Below are 20886 nucleotides of genomic sequence, written 5' to 3' on the forward strand. Positions count from 1 at the left end.
CCCTATATGTGTCGCATGCCGAATGCGTATACCAACACCCTTTATTTGCACACCAAATGCATACGTGACAATCGACATGACATACCACATAACATAAACTATACTTACGCGATCAAGCAAGAGTCATCTTAGAATAATAAGCTAAGGTGCTTCATTATACTTGGCACCAGGAAAATATACATTCTTGATATAAAAATATTACAATCATATTCACAAAACAAGCCTGCAAATTGGCTAAATGAACACACAAAAAACCATAATTAAACAGAGGGAAAATACTTAGAAAGACCGTAAGGAAGTGAATAGAATTCTGCACTTCTAACATCTCTTTCAAAGTACTTAAACTTTCCCCACCAATGTCTTCCACCATCTGTTATAACATCTTTGTGGTTGTAACCAAGAGTCCGGTCAAGAAACATACTAACAACGGCGGCTACAGTGGGCGGAGATGTAAATATCACAACCATTAGTTCATTGAACTGAATAAGAATAGAATAAAATAAATATTCAAGACAAGATTTATTATGAAAAATGGTTGCAGAAAATATTTGTATGTACCCAAATGGATCTACTGCGAACAGGGCCGTTTCCGGTTGTTACTATGTAACCGTTGAAATACTGTGGGACCGAAAGTCCCATGAAGAGTGAGAAACCTAGTATGAACTTTGTTCGGTAACAGTTAAGGTTGCAGTATTGAAGTAATCCTAGACCAGCAGAAGCTGCTCAAAACCATAATCAATAAAAACAACAAACAAGTTATCTCAAGGGTGGCTCGTGGACGAAAACAAGTTAGGGCTTTAAGCCCACACTTAATTAAGGCACCAAGTAAAAAAAAACATTATATATAGATATATTATAATGAGTAAAGTAAACTCAAAGTAATGTATTGGTGTAGTGGTATGCTTGGTTGTTAATAAAGAAGTATAGGTTATGAGTTCAAAACTTGTAATAAACAATATTTTGTTTTCCTTAACAATTGTCATGAAAGGGCCACAAAATCTTGTTTTGATTTAGGCCTCCGCATTCATTGAGTCGGCCCTGAGTTATCTGTTATTAAAGGTGAAGAATTATACTTACACATGTAGGCAAACAAGACACAATATAGAGCTCCAATGATCGGTAACGGTATAGAAGCAATGATCGCTCCGAATTTTCCTATTTAAGAAAATCATTAAGATATATAAAAGTCATAATAATTGATTTGCTAATTGTATACCAGTAGTAGAACAAACCAAAGATGGAAAAGAAGAACATGAATCCTGCAGACATCTGAACCACTCTTCTGCTTCCCACTTTAGTGACAGCTAAAAGACCTACATTTTCGCTACAAACACCACAAAAGATACCATTGATGAACAAAAATGAAATATGTGTGCGTTTTAAGTTGATTTTATACACTGATGCAGTTGAGCCGGTTCCTGTACCCCATACTCCATCCATCAAGATATCAAGTCCCTGTAAGATTTCATCCAAGGTGATTAAAATGTTTGTAACCAAGCATCTTTAGAAATTAGAAGTGACATCAAAGAAATGGTAATATTAGGGGGCTGCTATATAAACACCACCGCAAAAAGTGTACACTAGTGTGTGTGTCACATCATACAGGTTGTATGCTGTTATAAGGGTCCTATGAAGTTATATGGGCTGCCTGAAGTTATGCAGGCCGTATGATGTTATAGTGGTCCTATGAAGTTATATAGGCCATATCATGTTGTAGGGGTTGTATGAAGTTATACGGTCGTAGCCAAATCAAGTTTGCACACCAGAGTATGTCGTATCACACATTCACACGGGCCATGTGATAGGACAAAAAACGTCATACATGCCGTACAACTTTGTCAGTGGTCGCATTCATCACTTTTTTGTCATACAACAGTACAACATACGGGACGTATGATTTGCTACCCATACTGCACATATGACCATTTTTTGCATGTCATACAGCGTATATGAACATTTTTGGTTGGTCATACAGCCTATATGACCATATTTCCTTTTGTCATATGGCCCATATGACACGTTGGTGGTGCCTGAATAGTGTGTCACGCAGCAGAATAGCATCATTTCTCACCAGCCAAGAAGCGCCTCGGCTTAAAACTGAAGATGGTACATGTGTAGCACTCCCATATCTTGCTGCTGCAATGAATGTACCCGTCGACTGTAAACAAGATTATCAATTCAAATTTATGAAACTGGATTAATGAACACGATTCACTTAGTAGTACTTAAACATATACAAACCTCTATAAGAGACACGAAAGCGGCTGCTAGCATCACAAAAGCATCTCCAGCATGAAGAGTGGGTTTACCCCATTGGAATGGATACGGAAACTTGATCCTGCAAAACCATGTTACTTATCAAAAAGTCAACAAAAGTTATTGAGGAAAGTCAACTATGCCACTATGGTGCTCACCATGCAGCACCGCTTACTAGACCAGAGCGGTCCACACGGCAGCTGAACTGAGTGTTGGGCGGTCTAGTTTTATACGCGCCAGCTGCAGTTAGAAGGGATGCATATGCCCATACAGTTGATACTGAGATCAGGACAGCAAACTGATCAAGCCACTTTGATTTCGACCAGTAAGGGACATACTGCATAATTTATTTATTTCGATAATCAAGAAAATTCATCTCAAGAAGATAATAATGTCATGATCTTAGACTCACCTGGGAAAATAAGACTAGTAGAATCAACTCAGGAAGCCCAATCTCAATGCATTCAGCCAACTACAAAAGGTATGTACGGTTTAGACTTTAGGGTGTTAACAGTTTATGATCACCAGGCTCATGATCTTCCAAATGGGTCTGAATCAATGTAAAGGAAGTATTTTGATTACCAGAGGAAATCCTTGAGCATAGAGACCAATACCGACAAGTGTTACTAGAGGAACGGCGGATAAAGGGCTTAGAAACCTGTATCCATCGAACAAATCTTGAATCCAGTTTTGAGTGAAAATTTCAATCAGATGATTTCAACGTCTTTTAAATCATTGTATTATAATTAGATTTATATTTAAAGGGATTTATGTTACTGATTGGTGTGATTGTAGCCCTAGACAAATGTTGATCACCAGTTTCAATTGGTTATCAGTGATAAATCGCCGGCAGTAAGTTATACTAATTAGTAGTAACTTGGTCCAGTAATGACAAACGTTCACTATTTATAAGAAGCAACTACTAACAGTTGTAACCAGCGGTCACCAGCAACTTGTGCATCGGTGGCAAGTTAGGTGATCAACATTAACTACTATTGAGTTATTGCTGGGTTTTTGTTTTTTGTCCGCTATAATAACCGATTAACTGCGGAGAGTTATAACCGCTAACTGACACACTATTTTATAAAGGTATATTAGTTTTTATTAATCCCAACTATCATCTTTTGGTCGTTGTTGGTCCCAATTAACGAATTGGCTTCTAATGGTCCCATCTTTTCACGTATTTGTTCCCAACGGTCCGCGACTAACGGTATCCTAACGCCGTTACTTTCAGGTCGGCGGAAAAACGCTTTTGGCCTGAAAAGTCACATTTTTTTGCCAGAAATACCACCTGAACACTGCTGCCACCACCAGCTGACTCTCCACCAACCAGCCACCACCACTTGAGCCCTACCAACTGATTCTGGTGATGGATCTAGGGTTCCATCGACTTCGTTTTACTAGAAAAAGGCTCATAAAGGTCCGATTCGAGGTTACAAAGATGTTTGGGACGAAAATGATGAGTTTTCCGGCTAAAAAGTTTTTCCAGCTACCTGCAACTAGCGGCCATAGGATTCTGTTAGTTGCAGACCGTTGGGAACAAATACGTTAAAAGATGGGACCGTCAACAACCAATTCATTAGTTGGGACTTGGGACCAACAACGACTAAAAGATGATAGTTGAGATTAATGAAAACCAATACACCTTTTATAAATAGTTGTGATATTTCAACTTTCAGCTTAACGTTGTGTTTATTCGTCACCTATTTGAAAGGTTTTAGTTTTATTCTGATAAGTCTTTTTTTATCATATTGTTCTTGTTTTGTCATTAAATTACCCGATTGACAATCGAGTCCTGAGGGAAAAAACCTGCATTTCATAGTCCAATTCATTCTGTCATGTTTGATTTTTGAAATCTCCTGAAAACAAACCTGACAACAATTCTCCAGATACCAAGAAAGCCCAGCAAGATAGGAAGAAGTGAAGAGATCATAAGCGCTCCTTGCATTCCCCTCATCGTATGACGAAACCTCTGCAAAATTATACCTCTCGTATCATGATTACTCGTAAAAAATCAACATACTTCAATAACAAAAGTAATTAGTGTAGAACCATACGTCGACCGGATCAAGGTAAATACTATAACGATTTTGTAAAGAGACATACAGCATAGGAACGACGAATCTAAACGACCCTCCGATCACCACAGGCAACCGTGTCCCAAACAATGTTTGCAACAACGTGTTAAATCCTGACACAAACAACATTGTTTGTATCAAATGAGCTTTCTCGACCTGCACGTTCAATGAATTATATGAAAAACATTTCATTTCAAACAAACTGGATTTATTTTCTTACATTGCCGCCGCCCATTGGTGGAACTATGATGGAAGATATAATAACAATGGTCCCAAGCATCACTAAATAATGTTGAAATGCAAGAATAACGGCTTCGGCTACATAAGTTAAAGTTCAAATATGAATCATATGTTATAATGTTATATATTGTACTAAATAAAAATATCATCACTCTTTAACAAATAAGAAAAACATACCCCAAGGGGGGTTACTGTTGACACAAAACTCGACTCCGGGAAACTGATCTTTCACCGGATGTGGGGCGAATTTATCGTCTTTTGGTCCTGTCATATTGTATACGCGTGTTCTTGTGAGCGTGCACGCGCTATACAAGCATGTTCGATGGGTGTGTTTATAAGTTATGACATGAAAGAGAAGAAGTTGAAAAATGGTGGATGATTGAAGGAAATGAATTGAAAGTATTATGTAACATTTGATATATACTCAAGAGTGTGGTGTGGTTGAAGTTAGGATGGATTTTTGTGTTTAAGAAACAACCTAATCCTACCAACAATATATGACCTTCACATTGTAAAACATTAGGTTATCAAACCAAATTTTAATAATTATTTTCAAGACTTGAAATCTGGGTAAAGTTATGATTCAAAGACTTTGTATCGTTAATGTTTTCATAGGTTATATATCTATATTGGTCAAATGTTTTTTGTATTGATCGAAAAGACATCCATCGGTAGTAGCCCCCGTGGGTTTAACTTTCTTTAAACGTGAGATACGTATGCTCGTGAAAAATTTCGAGTTAGGTCGTATTTTTCTTATTTAAGTATTTATTATTATTTTAAAAAAATTATATCGATTTTATTTCTAAATCGGTCTACTCTGGAAGTAGTAGTGGTGTAGCGTAGGGATGAGCTCGGGATGGTACCGGTACCGTTCCCGAAAATCCTGATCCTAAAAATTGAAAATATTTGGAACCTGTACCGAATGTTTGGTTCGGTACTGTTATTTCGTGCAAAATCCAAGACCGTGTTGAACCGTATCGGTCATGAAAACTCAAAATTTGATACCGAATTTGATACTGATACTAATCAGTATTCGTCCCGAAAGCGCTCATCCCTAATATAGTGTCAGTTGAAAGCATCCACAACGTTGGAAGTCCACAACGGTGCTCATATCCCAAGGTAACTAACACAAGATGGAAATTAAGGAACGGTATGATGATGTGTCTTAATTCCCCACAATGATTCTAGCTTTCTTTTACAATTTCGTTACTCTCACATTATCTGCCATATGAATTCAACTCTTTAGTTAAAATATGCAGTCCAATATTAACCTCGCGGTTTTTTTATTTAACTTATATATACATGCATCTATCTATAATATATATAAACGAAACCTTTAAAAGCTCTCTGGTTGCTCTTTAAATTCTCTCAAGTCATCAGATTGTTTTATTTGTAAATGAAGGTTTCTCATGCACTTGACCCGAATTCAAGGGTATGGGTCTCACCAAACCCAGATAGCTCTCTTAAACGGGTTATAACATCTCATTAAATTAAAAATTAATCTTACCAAATATTTGATGTGAAAATCCTATAAAATAGGGATATACTAAAAATTAATATTTGATTTTTTTAAAAAAAGATATATTATTTATAATTAAGAAACAATTTTATAGTAAAAAAAATAAACGGGTCATGGGTCACCAAATCCAGATAGCTTTTAAACGGATTATAACATATCATTTATTTGTGAAACCATTTCATCATCAAACCCTAACACGGCGTTTGGGATTCCTTATTTTTTCCATCTTGTTACTTATTAACTTTTGTAATTTAAAAAGGTGATGGGTAATGTGACTTTTTTAAGTTTTTAAATAAGGCAAAAGGATGTTTTGATAAGTTTGGAGGGAATAACTTATCAAAAACAACTTATATAAGTCAAAAGGAGGTGCAAATAAGGAATCCCAAACATAGCCTAAGTATATTATTAACTTTCTTAAAATAAAAAAAATTAAAATCTAAAAAATAAATATTAAAAAACGAAAAATGTAAAACAACCCTGTAATACGGGGGGATAAAAACTAGTGTATGTAAATAATGTTATGCTAAAAAAAAACCTTATGCTAATTCCTCTTCATGCACACAAGTATGTCACGCGTGAAAACCGATGTTTACATTAATTTTAGAATTGAACCAACCCCAAAATCGGAAGGATGTTCCAAAGAAGACCACAACATTGAAACACCAATCCAATTTTGAAAAAAATCCATCATCCATTCATCATCATGAGTAGTCATCCCAACCAAAGCCAGCCTCCCACCGCTCCTCCTCCTCCACAAGGTTCCTTCCTTAATTGCTTTTATTTACTTGTTTTTTTCCCCCTTTTAGATCTAAATGTATCAACGATTTCGAATTGCCTTTTGTAAGATTAACGAAAGAGTTAATGATCAATATATCTTTGATTGTTATAGATTATCCCGTAGAAGGACAATCTAAAGGCATCCACCAACCATCAGAAGTATACCCGCCATCAGGAGTGTATCCATCACATGGGTATCTAGGATATCCACCACAAGGGTATCATGGATACCCTCAGTATGGTTACCCACCGCAAGGGTATCCACCCCAAGGGTATCATCAAAGGTATCCCGGATATCCACCACAACCGCAATACAACATCCACTACATTCCTCCTCCACATCATAAACAAGATAGCGGTTTCATGGAAGGCTGGTATTATTGATCATTCCTTTTTTTTTCTCTCCAATCTATTTATGAAAATTGGGAATATGTGTTATGCATTGTGATTTATAGAGTGCATAACAATTACACAAAACTTTATACGACAAATTTTGAGATGCAAGGAATTTTTGGAAGAAACTATTTGCGATCTCCATTGATTGAAAGTAGTCTATAATACCTAATCGTTAATAGTGATAGGGACTTCATAGTTCGTGTTAACACTTGGTTTTAGCTGTCGTAACTTGATCATGCGTCCATCGACTGAACTTAAACTTATTGGTCGGGGTTATAAGAAAATTTTCTTCACCGACTACAAGCAAGTCAGATTCTTATTTTTCTTAAAAGCGTAGATTTTACAACAACAGCAACAACAATGGCCGTTCAAAAAAAAAAATGGAACCAATGAATTGTGATGGCTGATGGTCAGCGGACCGTCAGGTTTTCTTCTATGCATGGGTCTATCAAATCATAAAGATAAAGACAGGTCAAAACATCTTTTTGCACTTGTGTTCGTCTTTCTTCTATTCGAGCTCGCATTTGATCTATGTATGCTCGAAATTTATACGAACCAACTTGGCTTGCACATTACATGAGCTGACTTCGAACCAGTTTTTTAAGGTATATTCAAGCAAGTTCCAAGTCACAAACTATTTGAAAACCTTAAATTGATTAAACATGTCAAAATTCACGTAAGGTATCTTCTAATAATAATTGTGTGCTTTGTACTTAGCATAATTGCATACTTATTCAATGTATTGTTGTTAACATGGTGTGCTACTTGTGCAGTTTAGCTGCATTGTGCTGCTGTTGTCTCTTGGATATGTGCTTTTGAACCACCGAAGTTTCATCAGCTTCACATTGTGCTCAATTTTAGATTGCAATATCGCATTTTGCCGAAAACAAAGACGCACGTCTTTATAATACATATGCTCTATTGAGACTTGAACTCACAACCTGTTGATTATTGGATCACCTCAAAGCACTAGGCTACACACCTAGTAGTATTTTGTCAAAGAAAATAACTTGAACTTCCAAATAAAAAGATGCCTTGATTTCTTTTAGCAATGTCATATTAGTTTTGTAAGTAATGAGATATCTTTTATCCAATTTATATGAAAATGGCATTTGTCGAACACTCGAACCCTCCTATATAGTGGATCTTGTTAGATTTCAATCTTTCATATAGTCTTTTATCTTTTTCATAGGATGATTTGTTTCTTTCTAAGATTGTCATGTATAGATAACCTTGTAAGATATTAGGCAATACTTAATGGTCTTCCATTCAATATTGGTTAGAGTATATGGAGATGAATCGAGTTCGTGGGCTTGATACAGATAAACCCTAAATACTGTATGTTCCAATAAACCTTTGTTAGAGAGAACTTAAAGGATGCAAATATATCTTCACAAAAGACAAGCCTTAGAGTTGATAATATGAAAAGGGAATCAAGTTGCTTCTCAATATATAGAAAAACTAGGGATGGTACAACTTGGGTCATCAAACATTCTACAAGAATAAGTATCTAAAACTCAAATCCAAAAACAATTAAAGCTCTGAATCATATGAAGATTCTACACAAAAGAAAAAATATGACTTCAACACAAAGAGGATAAAACCAAATTAAAATTTTTGGCACATATTTCTTATAAACCCAGGTCAGCAGATCAAATTTATATTGCCTAAACTATAATCTTATTCAATTTAATCATCTAATCAAACAAATAATTACATGATCAAACAAATAATCAATAATCTAGCTACCAAACAATCAAATATTAAAGCAAAAAGATAGAGTCGAAGTTAAAAAAATAACCTTAATTCGGGATATACCGGCATTCTGCCAGTGGGGCGGAACTTGAAGTTGGCAAAATTCCGGTAAGGTGGCAATTTGATGTTTATGTCGATGAGTGAATCCTGATGACTCTAATTCCAGAATCCTTGGCACATCTGACCATCTGGGAGTTGGATGTGGTGTAGTCATGGACTCATGGGAATTTTTTAACAATAAACGATTTGAACCATGAGATCAAAAAATTTTGGTTGCATTCTATAAATGAGAGATAATTTTGAGCTATCCACGTTTCAAAATACTTTTAAATTTTTTATTAAGGGCATGTTTGAGATTAAGTTTGAAAACAACTTATTACTTATTGACTTTTTAAAACAAAAACCAGGATTTCTGGCTTTTAAAAATAATTTTTAGCCATATTAAAAAACTAAATAAAAATGACTTCTGTGATTACAAAACACTTCTTTTTTAACTAGCTGGCTTTTTGAAAAAAGAATAAGTCAATAAGTTGTTTTCAAATTCAATCTCAAACATAAGTTAATTATGCAAAAGTTTTTTTTCTAAATTTAATACCTTACTTCTGAATTTATTTCGTTCTCTTAAAATTGTTATTTTAATTCATCAAACTTTCTATCAAAATCTCTGCCCTTAAATAAAATTATAATACTAACATTTTGAATATTTTATAAAACCACAAATTGTTCAATTACAATGATAGATATAAATACAATGCAATGACTAATATTCAGAGATATTATTAAGTATAAATTATATGCAAGCTAATTGTATGGAAGCAATCACTCTAATATACCGACCAAGCATGACTTGTTATTTCATAATCAATTGATTTGTTCACGTTCCTTGATATATAATACGTGGAAGACACAATTAGAAAAGTATGTTTTCGAAACAATGGTCGCCTTGAGTTCATGTATCTTCAGTGCCTTGTTAATACTCTTTAGTTAGACATGTATCATCATCCTTTGGCATAACTGTACACTGGACATGTGTCCAGCCATATTATTGTTTCTCCACAGCAGGTTTCCAAGGTTTCTCGGTTACGAGTGAAGAGTGTGCACCTTTGAAGATAGCACAGAAGATATGTTGGAGGCAAAGCTAGCCATTAGAATTTGTAATGTAAAAATAATAACTTGTTTTTTGTTAGTTTTTATATTATTGTGACATGCCAGCTTATTTTAGGTTGGAGTGTTTACATATGCGTTACACCTAAAATAACCAAATTCCTATAGCCACTTGGATCAAGTTGTAGTCCCCAAGATGATTAGCTCTCCAACATCAGGGAGATGCCTTTACATGCCATTAAATGTTTAGGAAATTCAATTCACTTAACAGTTAGATGATGAGTCGATTTTCCATGGCTAGTATTCAACAATCAACTCATACAACTCGTGCGCTTTCACTGTAGAAACATGCATTTTCAAGAACTTATATCAGATCATAACCATAAGACATTAAACATAGGTATTGAAAGACATGAATACCTATATTATAATCATATTGTAATCATATACACCTTAATGTGTGTGCACACCAATATTTGTATACATGTTCAACATTAAAAGCCCTGCTTGCGGTGCGCACATATGATGTATATATGTGTGAACCCTCGGGTGGGCAAAAGTGAAATTGCACTAATTTTGACGTTATTTTACTAATCTCGTGAAAATAACGTTAAAAGTGACGGACGGTTAATCAGGCATCATGTAGTGGCGTTGATAGCCGAAAGACAAGGGTACATGCACCGATCAGCCGGTGTCCCGATGATTGAGTGCTATGTGCCTTATGTCCAAGGCTTGATGCAAAACTACTATCGAGCCGGGGGTCTCACCGGAAGCAGCCTCTCTATCCTTATGGGGTAGAGGTAAGGCTGTCTACATCTTACCCTCCTCAGACCCTACCATAGCTTTGCTATTGGTGGGATATACTGAGTACGATGATGATGATGATGATGATGATGTTCAACATTCAAAAACTTAAAACATTTAGAACTTCTTCTCGGTTTCACATAAAACTTTTATTAGCCAATTTGAAACTTTTAGCTAGGCAAACAATTAAAATAGTGAACACTCAATTTTGGGTATAAATAACACTAAAAATAATTTATAGATGGCAGTCGATCCTTATCCTTTGTGTGTAGGTCCGTCAAGTGATTGCTTCTGTCTTTAAAAAAAAACCCTATTTCATATCGCCTCAATGACAAGAGTATATAAAAGCGTATTATGTTGGTGGAGTAATTCAAACTTCACATCATATGGATTTGCATATGGGTTTATTTTATTAAATAGAGTGAACTGTGTTTTTCGTCCTTGTGGTTTGTTCAAATCTGCAGTTTTAGTCCAATAGTTTCAAATTTGTAATTTTCATCCATGTGGTTTTATTTTACTTGCAATTAAACCCGAATTCACTAAACCCGTAAAGTCTAACCATTAAATCCATCAGCGTGCCTTTCACGCGAGGGGCAGTTTTATCCCCCCCCCCCTCCCAAAACGCACCCCAGCCCCTTACGTGAGGGGGCTTGCAAATTAGAACTGGGGTTTATTTGGGGAGAAAAATGACAAAAATTGCCTCCCACGTGAAGGACACACTGATGGGTTTAACTACCAAACTTAACAGGATTAGTGAATTTGGGTTTAATTGCAATTGAAATGAAACCACAGAGACGAAAATCGCAAATTTAAAACTATTTGACTAAAACCACATAATAGAGCAAACTACAGGAACAAAAACCGCAGTTTACTCTATTAAATAACTAGGATATAGCCCGTGTAATACATGAGTGGTTAAAAGAATACAACAAAAAAAGTTAAATTTAATAATAATATATGTAATAGCATACCTTATGGATTTATGAGACATAAATAATGGTAAATAAAATTTTATAATTCATAAATAACTAAAAACCTCATTTAACACAACATTAAAGTTACATTTATAACTTTGTTAGTAATTTTATAAATAGTAACAGTATAGGAGCAAGAGAGGTCAACCTGGTCCAGGCCGGTTCGGTTCGGTTTAGAACCGGTTTCTCTCAAACCGGTCCGATTTTAAAACTGGTTTGGTTGTTCAAAAGAGGAACTGGTATCAAAACAAGTGGTCAGGGCCAGTTCATGAACCGATTTGAGTAAAACCGGTTTGCTTGTCAACTGATTCGGGTCGGTTTGCCATGAACCGGTCTCAAACCTGTTTTTTTTACACCTCTAATTCCAAGTATGGTTGTGCAACGGGTCAGCACTGTCAGAATTGAATCGAAACCAAACCGGAACCTATTAAACAAACAGGTTCAGTTCCAAAACCGCTAAAACGGTTCTCGCTAGTCGGTCTTGGGCCAGCACCAGTCTGTTGGTTATACTCACCAACAGTCCAAAGCAATCCAGCACGAACCTAAGCCCAGAAATAGCCCAAATAAATCCAGTAACTTACTAAAGTAGGCCAAGCCCAAGAGCCCATACATCGGGTTAAATGCCCTCAACCCGAAACCTTATTTGGATAACTTGATTCGCCACCTCATCACATTGGCGTTTGGTTAAGAAATAATAATAATAAAGATATGAATGAGCCCTCAAATCCAATCCAATTTCCAAACCCTAATTTTGTCTACGACAAAACCTTTTCTGCACGAAACCGAAACCCTAATTCCCAAATCAATCAATTATATTCCATCATGACCTGTTTCTTCCTGATGCAACAACTCATCCATTGATCAGCAAACGGTTTCCTCTCTGGTGAATTTTTTACTCAATTACACGAATTGTTATGTTATTTATACACAATCGGATTGGTTAACTGGAAATGTTTGCTTAGGATTTATGAAATTTTGGTCAATTTTGTATAAATTTGTCTAAATTAGGGTTTTTTGGTACTGTTTTGACCTAGATTTACAATTAAGAATTGTGTGATTATCAGATGAGGCGATCTGAATTCGGATGCTTCTGGATTTGTTGAATTGTTAAGCTAGCAGAGTTTGATTGCATTTGGATAGTAATTTGTTATTCGGTGAGTGAGGTTTCAGATCCTAATCGATATGGAAGTTTTGAATTATGATTGGAGGTTATAAGTTTGGTTTTACATTGATAATCTGCTGATTGCGTTATGGAGTTGAATTTATTTTTTGTATGTGAGCGACAAGTTGTAACTATTGGCTTGTTTAAGAAAATAACCATTTAGTGCGCAGGTTTTAGTTTTTGGTTTTGAAAAGTAAGATGCATTTTGCGTTTGCGAGGCATATGTTATTAAAAAGCTACTAAACTTGCAAAGTTACATATTTCTCTAAATCATGCTTGATCAGCTTTGTACATTATGCATTGAAAAACTTGTGTTTTGGGGAGATATGTAATTTTGCAGGCTTAGACGGGAATATATGGAATTTCCAATGTTTTAACTTGTTAACTTTTAAACACAGTAACACATTAAGTCTATTGGCTCTATGTACAAGAAGTCTATGCATAAAATAGAAGTAATCTATGCAGGAACTCATAATGCAATCATCGGATTGCATCATACAAGGGAATATATTATGCAATTTAGACTGCATCATGGAATCGTATGTGCATTATACAAGCATTTTTAAACTAAGCTTTAGTCTAACTCAATATTGCCATGTATGCTTATGTCTTTCCGTTAACAGTTGTGCGTTTTCTATATTTAGTCACTTGATTTTCTTAAGTGGTTTTACTGAATTCTCTAACGAGTAGCCATCATCAAATCTAGTGATTAAGAGTTATTGATATGATAAACATGGTATACAGGTAGAACATTTTCATCATCAGTTTACTGATGGGTGCTCCGAAGCAAAAATGGACAGCTGAAGAAGAAGCAGCTTTGAAAGCTGGAGTTGTTAAGCACGGAGCAGGAAAATGGCGCACAATTCTCAAAGATCCCGAATTTAGCAGTGTTTTGTACTTGCGTTCCAATGTGGATCTTAAGGTTTGAAACCTTAACCTCGAATTGTATTTATGGTCATCTAATTATCAACAATCATCTTTTTATTAAAAAAATGTTTACTTGGATCAGGACAAGTGGAGGAACATGAGCGTAATGGCGAATGGATGGGGATCAAGGGAGAAGGCTCGGTTGGCTATGAAACGAGCGCAACATGCTTCTAAAGATGACAACCCGCTGGCACTAACGGGTGACCAAAGTGATGAAGATTCAGGTGATGGTAGACAGCTTCCGTCTTCTAGTGGGTCCCCACAGATTGGTAGTTCCAAAAGGTCTATGATAAGGTTACACATTTGTTCTTGATTTATGCCATTAATATTGTAGCCTGCATACGGTTGTTAATAATCTCAATGGCTATATCGTAAATGCTTTCATGTACTGTTGCAGGTTGGATAATCTAATAATTGAGGCAATAAACAACTTGAAGGAGCCTGGTGGATCTAATAAGACTACTATTGGCACATACATTGAGGTACTTACAATCTAAAAAGATATAATTAAATGCTTTTAAACGAACCGAACCTTCAGTGAGCAGTTCGTAAACCGTATGGTCGTTTATTTAATAAGCTAATTAACTTGAACAAGAAATTCATATATGTTAGTGAATGTTCGTTCTTTTAAAGTCGTTTATGTTCGTTCGTTTATCTTCGTTTCTGTTAGTTTATGTTTGTTAACTTCGTTTGTTTACGTCACTTAATATATTCATTAAAAAAATTTGGCTGGTTGAAACTTGGTATACTTTCAATAACTTCTTCAACCCAACACATTGTTCTTCAGATTAGTTTTAACTAGTATTAGCCCAGTTACGTTTGTTCATCTGTGTTTTGTTATGTTCGTTCCTGAATCGTTTCTTTATACTGTTAATGAACATAAACGAACACAGACGTGTTCATTTTCTTAACAAACGATAAGAACAAGCAAACCATGTTGGTTAAATGTTTGGGTTCGATCGTTTGTTCTGTTAAAGCTTTACGCTCGTTTACAACCCTACTTTTTGTTAATCAAACCTCATGAATCTTGAATTTATGGTTTACAAATGTTTGTGATTTTACCTTTTTTTTTCAACTTCGCAGGAACAATATTGGGCACCTCCAAACTTCAAGAGACTTTTGTCTATGAAGTTGAAATTTCTGACTCAAATTGGCAAACTTGTGAAGGTATATAATTTTTGTTATGACTGTTATTAAATAACATTTATCAACTCTTGATTATATTATTTTAATATGTTGCAGACAAAACGCAAATACAGAATTGCATCATCGAACGCAACACCCGACAACAAAAAATTGCCAGCAATGTTACGTTTAGAGGGAAAACAGAAGGGCAGTTCTAGTGCCATGAGGCTTGATAAGGAAGAAATCACTGTTCCTACAAAAAGTCAGATTGATTTAGAGCTCCAAAAGATGAAGAGTATGACTCCGCAGGAGGCAGCTGCTGCCGCTGCTCGGGCGGTGGCAGATGCGGAAGCCGCCATAGCCGAGGCAGAAGAGGCTGCAAGGGAGGCTGAGGCAGCTGAAGCTGATGCAGAAGCTGCACAAGCCTTTGCAGAGGCGGCAATGAAGACTCTCAAAGGGAGAGCCGCTCAAAGGCAGGTAAAACAATGTTAGTTTGTTTGCGTAGTTTAATAGTTTCTTTTATAAAAAATAGATTTGACTTGTTTTACCTGTTGCAGATGATTCGTGCTTGACAGACAAGAGCTTTGCAGGTGTAAATATCTTTTAAGTTATAGTTTGTTAAAACCAGAATTCCTTTTGACTGGTAAATCAACGTTTGGTTGGTGGTTTTTTATTGAACAAGTAGAGTAAGATATCATAAAATATTGCTTGCTGTTGTTGTTTATTGTCAACATGATGACATGTTTTGATTTCATAAATGTTTTGTTTATTTTTACATTATGAGTTGTAGTCTTGTAGATTAACAGTGATATTGGGCGTTTTGCTTGAGAAATGTGGAGTTAGTTATAGGCATGGAAATAAGACAAATAAATTATTTTTGCGAAACATAGAATTACTGGTTCTTGTGTTAAAGTTAGGGATGTTTAAATCCGTTGGAACTGATCGAACTGTTCAGATTGAAGCTGGTTGGCCAGTTTGAGATCCAGCTATCTCGGTTCATAGGTCGGTTTTAACGTTTCGGTCAATTGGTCGTTTAACCTCAGAATGTGTATACTTTTTTCCATTATTTGGAATACGTTGTGTGTATCAGTGTATGTAATATAAGCATTTACCATCGTTCTCATTTTATAGTTCTAATACCTCCAGTGATTTTGAAAATAGTGCAAAACTGGTGAACCACGAAATTGGTAAAACAGGCTGGTCCGACTTATCCACTCAATCCTTGCGGGATCATGTACCAGATGGTAAGGATGTTGAAAATGAAAATTTTAAAACCTCTATTGAAAGTAGGGGTGCTTGTTGGTCAGCGTCCGGACCCGGGATATGGCCACTTTCTAGGACAAGGATTGACCTTTTTATGTGTAATCTGGTTTTGGGTTATGCGGGTTGGGACATGCCATTGATCAGTTAGGACCAAAAATATGTATTGGTCTTATAGTCTGCATCTATAGAACTAGTTTGCAGTCGGGTATTGGCCTGGACCAGATCGGAACCGATTAATCTACAGTTATAGATTCTGAAGATCGTCCCATATGCTACATATTCAGGTCCCATATGTTTACATATTCATGTCCCGGACTGGCCACTTGGTTGGCATTCACTGAGCAAACATGTTTAATGCTCACCCCTAATTGAAAATGTGTAATTAAATACATACTTGATGGTTTGTTAAATAAAAAGAAATGTAAATATGATTTAATAGAATTATAAGATGTAGTTTTTTTAAAATAAATAAAGGAAAAATAGTGCGAAATTTATATATATTTTTTCAAATAAAGAGAACGACCAACTTTGTCTAATCTTTAAGCATTGCAAGGGTAGTAGCGTTGGCAATTAGGCACCTATATAAAATTATATTAAACCTGTTAATAAAAAAAATACACTATGTGATTTTTTTAAACAATTAAACTTAGTAGCTTCGGCTTTATCATTTCTTTTTATTGATAAACTTAATATTGTGTTATAGACATTAGATATTAAGTAGTATGTTCAACACAATATGATTCACCTTGTTAACTACTTAATTTTTTTATTTTTTTTAGAACGGCGACTTTCATGTTTTTAGGCTATCGCACTCCAAAATTTGGAGAGCCCTGATGCCCCACTTTGGCCAGACTATGCTATTTTAACCAGGTCCACGCTGGCTTCAGAATTTGGCTTGGACATTCCCCTGGAAAACCATACGGCCGATTGCCACTTGGCAGTCGTTGTGCCACCACAAGAGCAGAACTTTCTAGCGTAACACAGTAACACACTGTGGGACGAAAACCCAGGTGAGCTCATGGTTCGAACTGACAACCTTTGCACAAGGTCTAGCCCAAATCCTTCGTTGCCAATATCCACCCAAAAGTGACACAAGTGGGATTCGAACTTGAGTCTCCATTGAAATTATTACTATCATAAAAACCGAGTTTGTAAATAAAGACAAAACTACAGGAAAAGTCCTTTATGTTTATGTAAGATTACATGTTAATTTCATCATTTATCTTCAAAAATCACAGTTGAACGTACATCTTTTTTGTTAACTTTTGTAACAGAATTTTTATACAACATTTTAAGATAAATGAAGTATATGTTTATCATAGTAGTTTTAATTAAATTTTTATAAATTAATTTATTTTGTGTGAACAAGAATTTGATTATGGAAAGTACATGTAAAAAAGAGGTGATTATGTTGAAATGTAAGTATTTATAAGAGAGAAAATGCTTATGCACACAATAAGTATTGTGAAACAAATTTATTAGATCATGAATACAACACAAACTAGTGTTGGACAAAAACAAAATACTCGATCAATAGCGTTTGATCTAGTCGAGCTGGCTCGCTCTTAAACACGGCACTTAAGATATCATCAAAGCAATAAAACCAAATCAAATCGAGTTATTAATCGGGTCAAGTTTGGACTTCTGGTTCAGGAGCTGGTTCAGGAGCCGGTTCAGCAGGAGTTGGTTCAGGAGTTGATTCATCAGGAGTTTCACCCGAAGAAGTTTCTTCGACTTCAAGCTGGCTGTAGTTTCCTTTCTTCTTAAAGAGTTGGATGTGATGGTGCTTGCAATAGAGCCTGCCTTCATGAGCAATGTAGTTTGATGGGCTTATTGTGCACCCTCCATGACAGCATTTGAAGCAGGCTCTGTGGTATGCAGTTCCATCCACCTTAACCTATATTATTCAAATAATATAGTTAAGTGACAAAAACTCGTCGCCAAACAAAATGGTAGTTAATATGTATGGTTTACCCGCTCGGTTGGATAAACGATCTTGGAACACGCTAGACATTTATCTCGGGTACCCTCGAAGAAACTTGAGAGTTTGGCTGAACTCCGAACCTGGTAAAAAGAAAGCGCGTGGAATAATAGGCTCAAATATAATCACAGTAATAGTAAATGGGAAGTTAATACCTCTTGACTAACAGTCCTTTCTAGCTTGATCTTTGGTGTTCCTAAAGCATGACAGCATACAAGTAGAAATAGTGTGTTATGTAAAAAAACTTACTATTTTTGAAAATTAATAATAATATTATTATTAAATTATAAAAACCTTCAAAACTTTTTTCCAAGCTGCCAGTTCTCTTGAAGAGCTGATCAAAGTGATGCCTGCAATAAACCACTCCATCGAAAGAATTGAAGTTGCTAAGCTGCAAAATTTTGGTGAGAAAAATTATATATAAACAAGATTACAAATAAGTTATTTTATAATCTACATTATATATATAGGTCGGATCAAATAGAAAATATTATTATACCTTGAGGGTACTGTTGCAGTGATGGCATCTGAAGCAGGATTTATGATAAATTCGTTGATTAGCTACTAATTTATCAACCAAATACACAGTTTTCTCGCAAACCGAGCATTTTTGGGTTGTTCCCACGAATGATTTATTCATTTTTTGAAAGAGTTCTTTTTCTCTTGTTATTTGAAAAATAACGCAAGAAAAAGAACCCCGAAGAAACTCCTTTATTGTTTTGTGGTTGAATTATGATTTTCATGTCATTTAAAAGAGATGGAAAATTGTTGGTGTGTGGAATGCAGCACATTAAGGAAAATAAAAATGTGATTACCACCCATGAATGCTTTTATCCGATCTTCAAGCATTTCCTCTTTCTTTTCCTTTTATTCCTCTTATATATTTAGAAATATTAGAAAACTATGAGATCAATAAAATGGTTTTTAAAAAATCTAAAATCTTAACTGAAAAATGGTAGTATAAATTTTCTGAATTATATAGTTATTATGTTTTCTAACTCCGGTGTCCTAAATATCTACAACCATATAGAAATAAGGATACATGTTATATAAATATATATAAACAGAATTGAAAGTGTTTCACTTAAACTCAAAGAGAATAAAATGCTCGGGCTTTTTCATACAAGATATTTTTAAAAGTAATAATAAAATATACATAAACATTGTCCATGCTATTCATCTCAGTGCTTTATGAAGTCTTTGGCGGGTGCGTACTGAATTCACTTTTAATGACATTGTTATTGTACAACCCTACCAAAATTGAAATTGTGGACGATGTTAAGGTTTTGAGGTTACTTTGGATGATCAATAGAAACGCCTTGACTACTATTGATTCCAACAAATGGTCTCATATTAATCTTATGATTTAGTTGTTTTTAGAACTCTTGATGTTTTGTGTTTTCCTTTGTGATCTAGCTCCTTGCTAGCTTACATAACTTGCCTTTCCGGGGAAAAAAAGAAAAAAAAACATGTATAATACAAACCATAAATATAATGACGGATTCATATTAAGATCTGATATTTTTAATTTTTCCCCATGTAGCCATGATTATACATTTTAAAGTATGTATGTTGCTATATTCATAGCTAATTAAATTATGATAAATTTTATTAAAAAAATAACCACTGTTTGAGAAAACATTTGTTTCTTTATATTTATGTACTTAATTTACACATAAATTATAATTTTTCTTATACACAGCCACAGAGAGGATCGTAATCGTGTATAAATGTTTTTACAAAAATAAAAATCTGCAACTTTTTACTTTATAATGATAAAGTATTATTAACTAAAGGTGGGCATTTGGTCTAGTGGTATGATTCTCGCTTCGGGTGCGAGAGGTCCCGAGTTCGATTCTCGGAATGCCCCAAAGTAATATTTGAGTTGTTTTCTTTTTGTATATTAACTAGCAAGATTAACCCGCGGGAATTTAATTGGCAGTGTTTGTTTTTTACAATAGTATTACAGTACCTTTACTTGTGGAAATTTTTGTGTGTTGCGGCAATGTTCGTATCTCGAACCTTATGGGACTGTTACTCGTGTTTGTAAACACTTATGTTGTCTTACGAACTCTTCAAAATAGTTGCAACAAATAAGCATTGCATCCCAATTAATTTCCCTTTCCCTTGGTTTTATAATGCGCCAGTTAAAGCAATACAAATTAATTGTTTGCTTTTGACGTAGAGAAAGTATTTTCGATTAAACCTAAGCACGGATCAATCATGTGACATCCCTCGATTTCGGGTCAAATTGTATTTATTTTGTATTTGTTTTTATGTTGTAAACCGACCCGATTTATATCCCGAACATTTCAAATATATAAAATATTGGATTTTATGTTACTAAAACATTTCCGCTTGTCAAATTTGAAAAACCCCTTTTACGGATTCGAAAACGGACTTAAAACGCTCAAGATACATCAAAAACGAACTTCCGGACGCGAACCGACATGCAGACCAGCAGCAGATCAGCAGCAGACCAGCAGCCCCATCTTTTTTTTTGTTGTTTTGTGACTTGCCTTGAC

At 35.2% G+C, this 20886-nt stretch overlaps 3 protein-coding genes and 1 non-coding gene across 4 annotated transcripts; 2 read left to right on the forward strand and 2 right to left on the reverse strand.

Moving 5' to 3' along the window:
- Positions 1 to 204: 204 nt before the first annotated feature.
- LOC143559471 (nucleobase-ascorbate transporter 4-like) lies at positions 205 to 4891 on the reverse strand. The gene is made up of 14 exons (XM_077048043.1): positions 4752 to 4891; positions 4555 to 4652; positions 4314 to 4490; positions 4128 to 4228; positions 2839 to 2914; positions 2669 to 2728; positions 2415 to 2593; positions 2242 to 2338; positions 2072 to 2158; positions 1397 to 1455; positions 1233 to 1324; positions 1078 to 1155; positions 559 to 719; positions 205 to 479 (listed from the first exon to the last, which is right to left on the reverse strand). The coding sequence occupies exons 1-14, from the start codon at positions 4843 to 4845 to the stop codon at positions 261 to 263; spliced, it is 1578 nt and encodes a 525-aa protein (XP_076904158.1). The 5' UTR covers positions 4846 to 4891; the 3' UTR covers positions 205 to 260.
- An 8934-nt stretch (positions 4892 to 13825) lies between these two features.
- LOC143559472 (telomere repeat-binding factor 1-like) lies at positions 13826 to 15746 on the forward strand. Its single transcript, XM_077048044.1, has 6 exons — positions 13826 to 13987; positions 14075 to 14286; positions 14390 to 14474; positions 15076 to 15159; positions 15235 to 15594; positions 15675 to 15746. The coding sequence occupies exons 1-6, from the start codon at positions 13838 to 13840 to the stop codon at positions 15687 to 15689; spliced, it is 906 nt and encodes a 301-aa protein (XP_076904159.1). The 5' UTR covers positions 13826 to 13837; the 3' UTR covers positions 15690 to 15746.
- A 2264-nt stretch (positions 15747 to 18010) lies between these two features.
- Positions 18011 to 19071, reverse strand: LOC143559484 (pollen-specific protein SF3-like). Its single transcript, XM_077048052.1, has 5 exons — positions 18861 to 19071; positions 18656 to 18752; positions 18517 to 18557; positions 18355 to 18444; positions 18011 to 18277 (listed from the first exon to the last, which is right to left on the reverse strand). The coding sequence occupies exons 1-5, from the start codon at positions 18999 to 19001 to the stop codon at positions 18011 to 18013; spliced, it is 636 nt and encodes a 211-aa protein (XP_076904167.1). The 5' UTR covers positions 19002 to 19071.
- Positions 19072 to 20159: 1088 nt separating this feature from the next.
- TRNAP-CGG (transfer RNA proline (anticodon CGG)) lies at positions 20160 to 20231 on the forward strand. Its single transcript has one exon. It is a non-coding gene; the product is annotated as a tRNA-Pro (tRNA).
- Positions 20232 to 20886: the final 655 nt, after the last annotated feature.

This window comes from Bidens hawaiensis, unplaced genomic scaffold, assembly GCF_021521415.1.
Source record: "Bidens hawaiensis isolate Kalapana, Puna unplaced genomic scaffold, B.hawaiensis_p1.1 tig00019922_1, whole genome shotgun sequence".
Classification (NCBI taxonomy): domain Eukaryota; kingdom Viridiplantae; phylum Streptophyta; class Magnoliopsida; order Asterales; family Asteraceae; genus Bidens; species Bidens hawaiensis.

What these genes read in the sequence shown, in the direction of transcription:
- LOC143559484 (XM_077048052.1), bottom strand. Translation starts at nt 19,001, where the DNA reads ATGAATAAATCATTCGTGGGAACAACCCAAAAATGCTCGGTTTGCGAG. An exon ending in CTTGGAAAAAAGTTTTGAAG is followed by an intron (nt 18,558 to 18,655) that starts GTTTTTATAATT and finishes GTCATGCTTTAG; the next exon opens with GAACACCAAAGATCAAGCTA. An exon ending in TCGTTTATCCAACCGAGCGG is followed by an intron (nt 18,278 to 18,354) that starts GTAAACCATACA and finishes TGAATAATATAG; the next exon opens with GTTAAGGTGGATGGAACTGC.
- LOC143559472 (XM_077048044.1), top strand. Translation starts at nt 13,838, where the DNA reads ATGGGTGCTCCGAAGCAAAAATGGACAGCTGAAGAAGAAGCAGCTTTG. An exon ending in GTTCCAATGTGGATCTTAAG is followed by an intron (nt 13,988 to 14,074) that starts GTTTGAAACCTT and finishes TACTTGGATCAG; the next exon opens with GACAAGTGGAGGAACATGAG. An exon ending in CTATTGGCACATACATTGAG is followed by an intron (nt 14,475 to 15,075) that starts GTACTTACAATC and finishes TCAACTTCGCAG; the next exon opens with GAACAATATTGGGCACCTCC.
- LOC143559471 (XM_077048043.1), bottom strand. Translation starts at nt 4,845, where the DNA reads ATGACAGGACCAAAAGACGATAAATTCGCCCCACATCCGGTGAAAGAT. An exon ending in TACTAGTCTTATTTTCCCAG is followed by an intron (nt 2,594 to 2,668) that starts GTGAGTCTAAGA and finishes TAAATTATGCAG; the next exon opens with TATGTCCCTTACTGGTCGAA. An exon ending in ACCGGCTCAACTGCATCAGT is followed by an intron (nt 1,325 to 1,396) that starts GTATAAAATCAA and finishes TGGTGTTTGTAG; the next exon opens with CGAAAATGTAGGTCTTTTAG.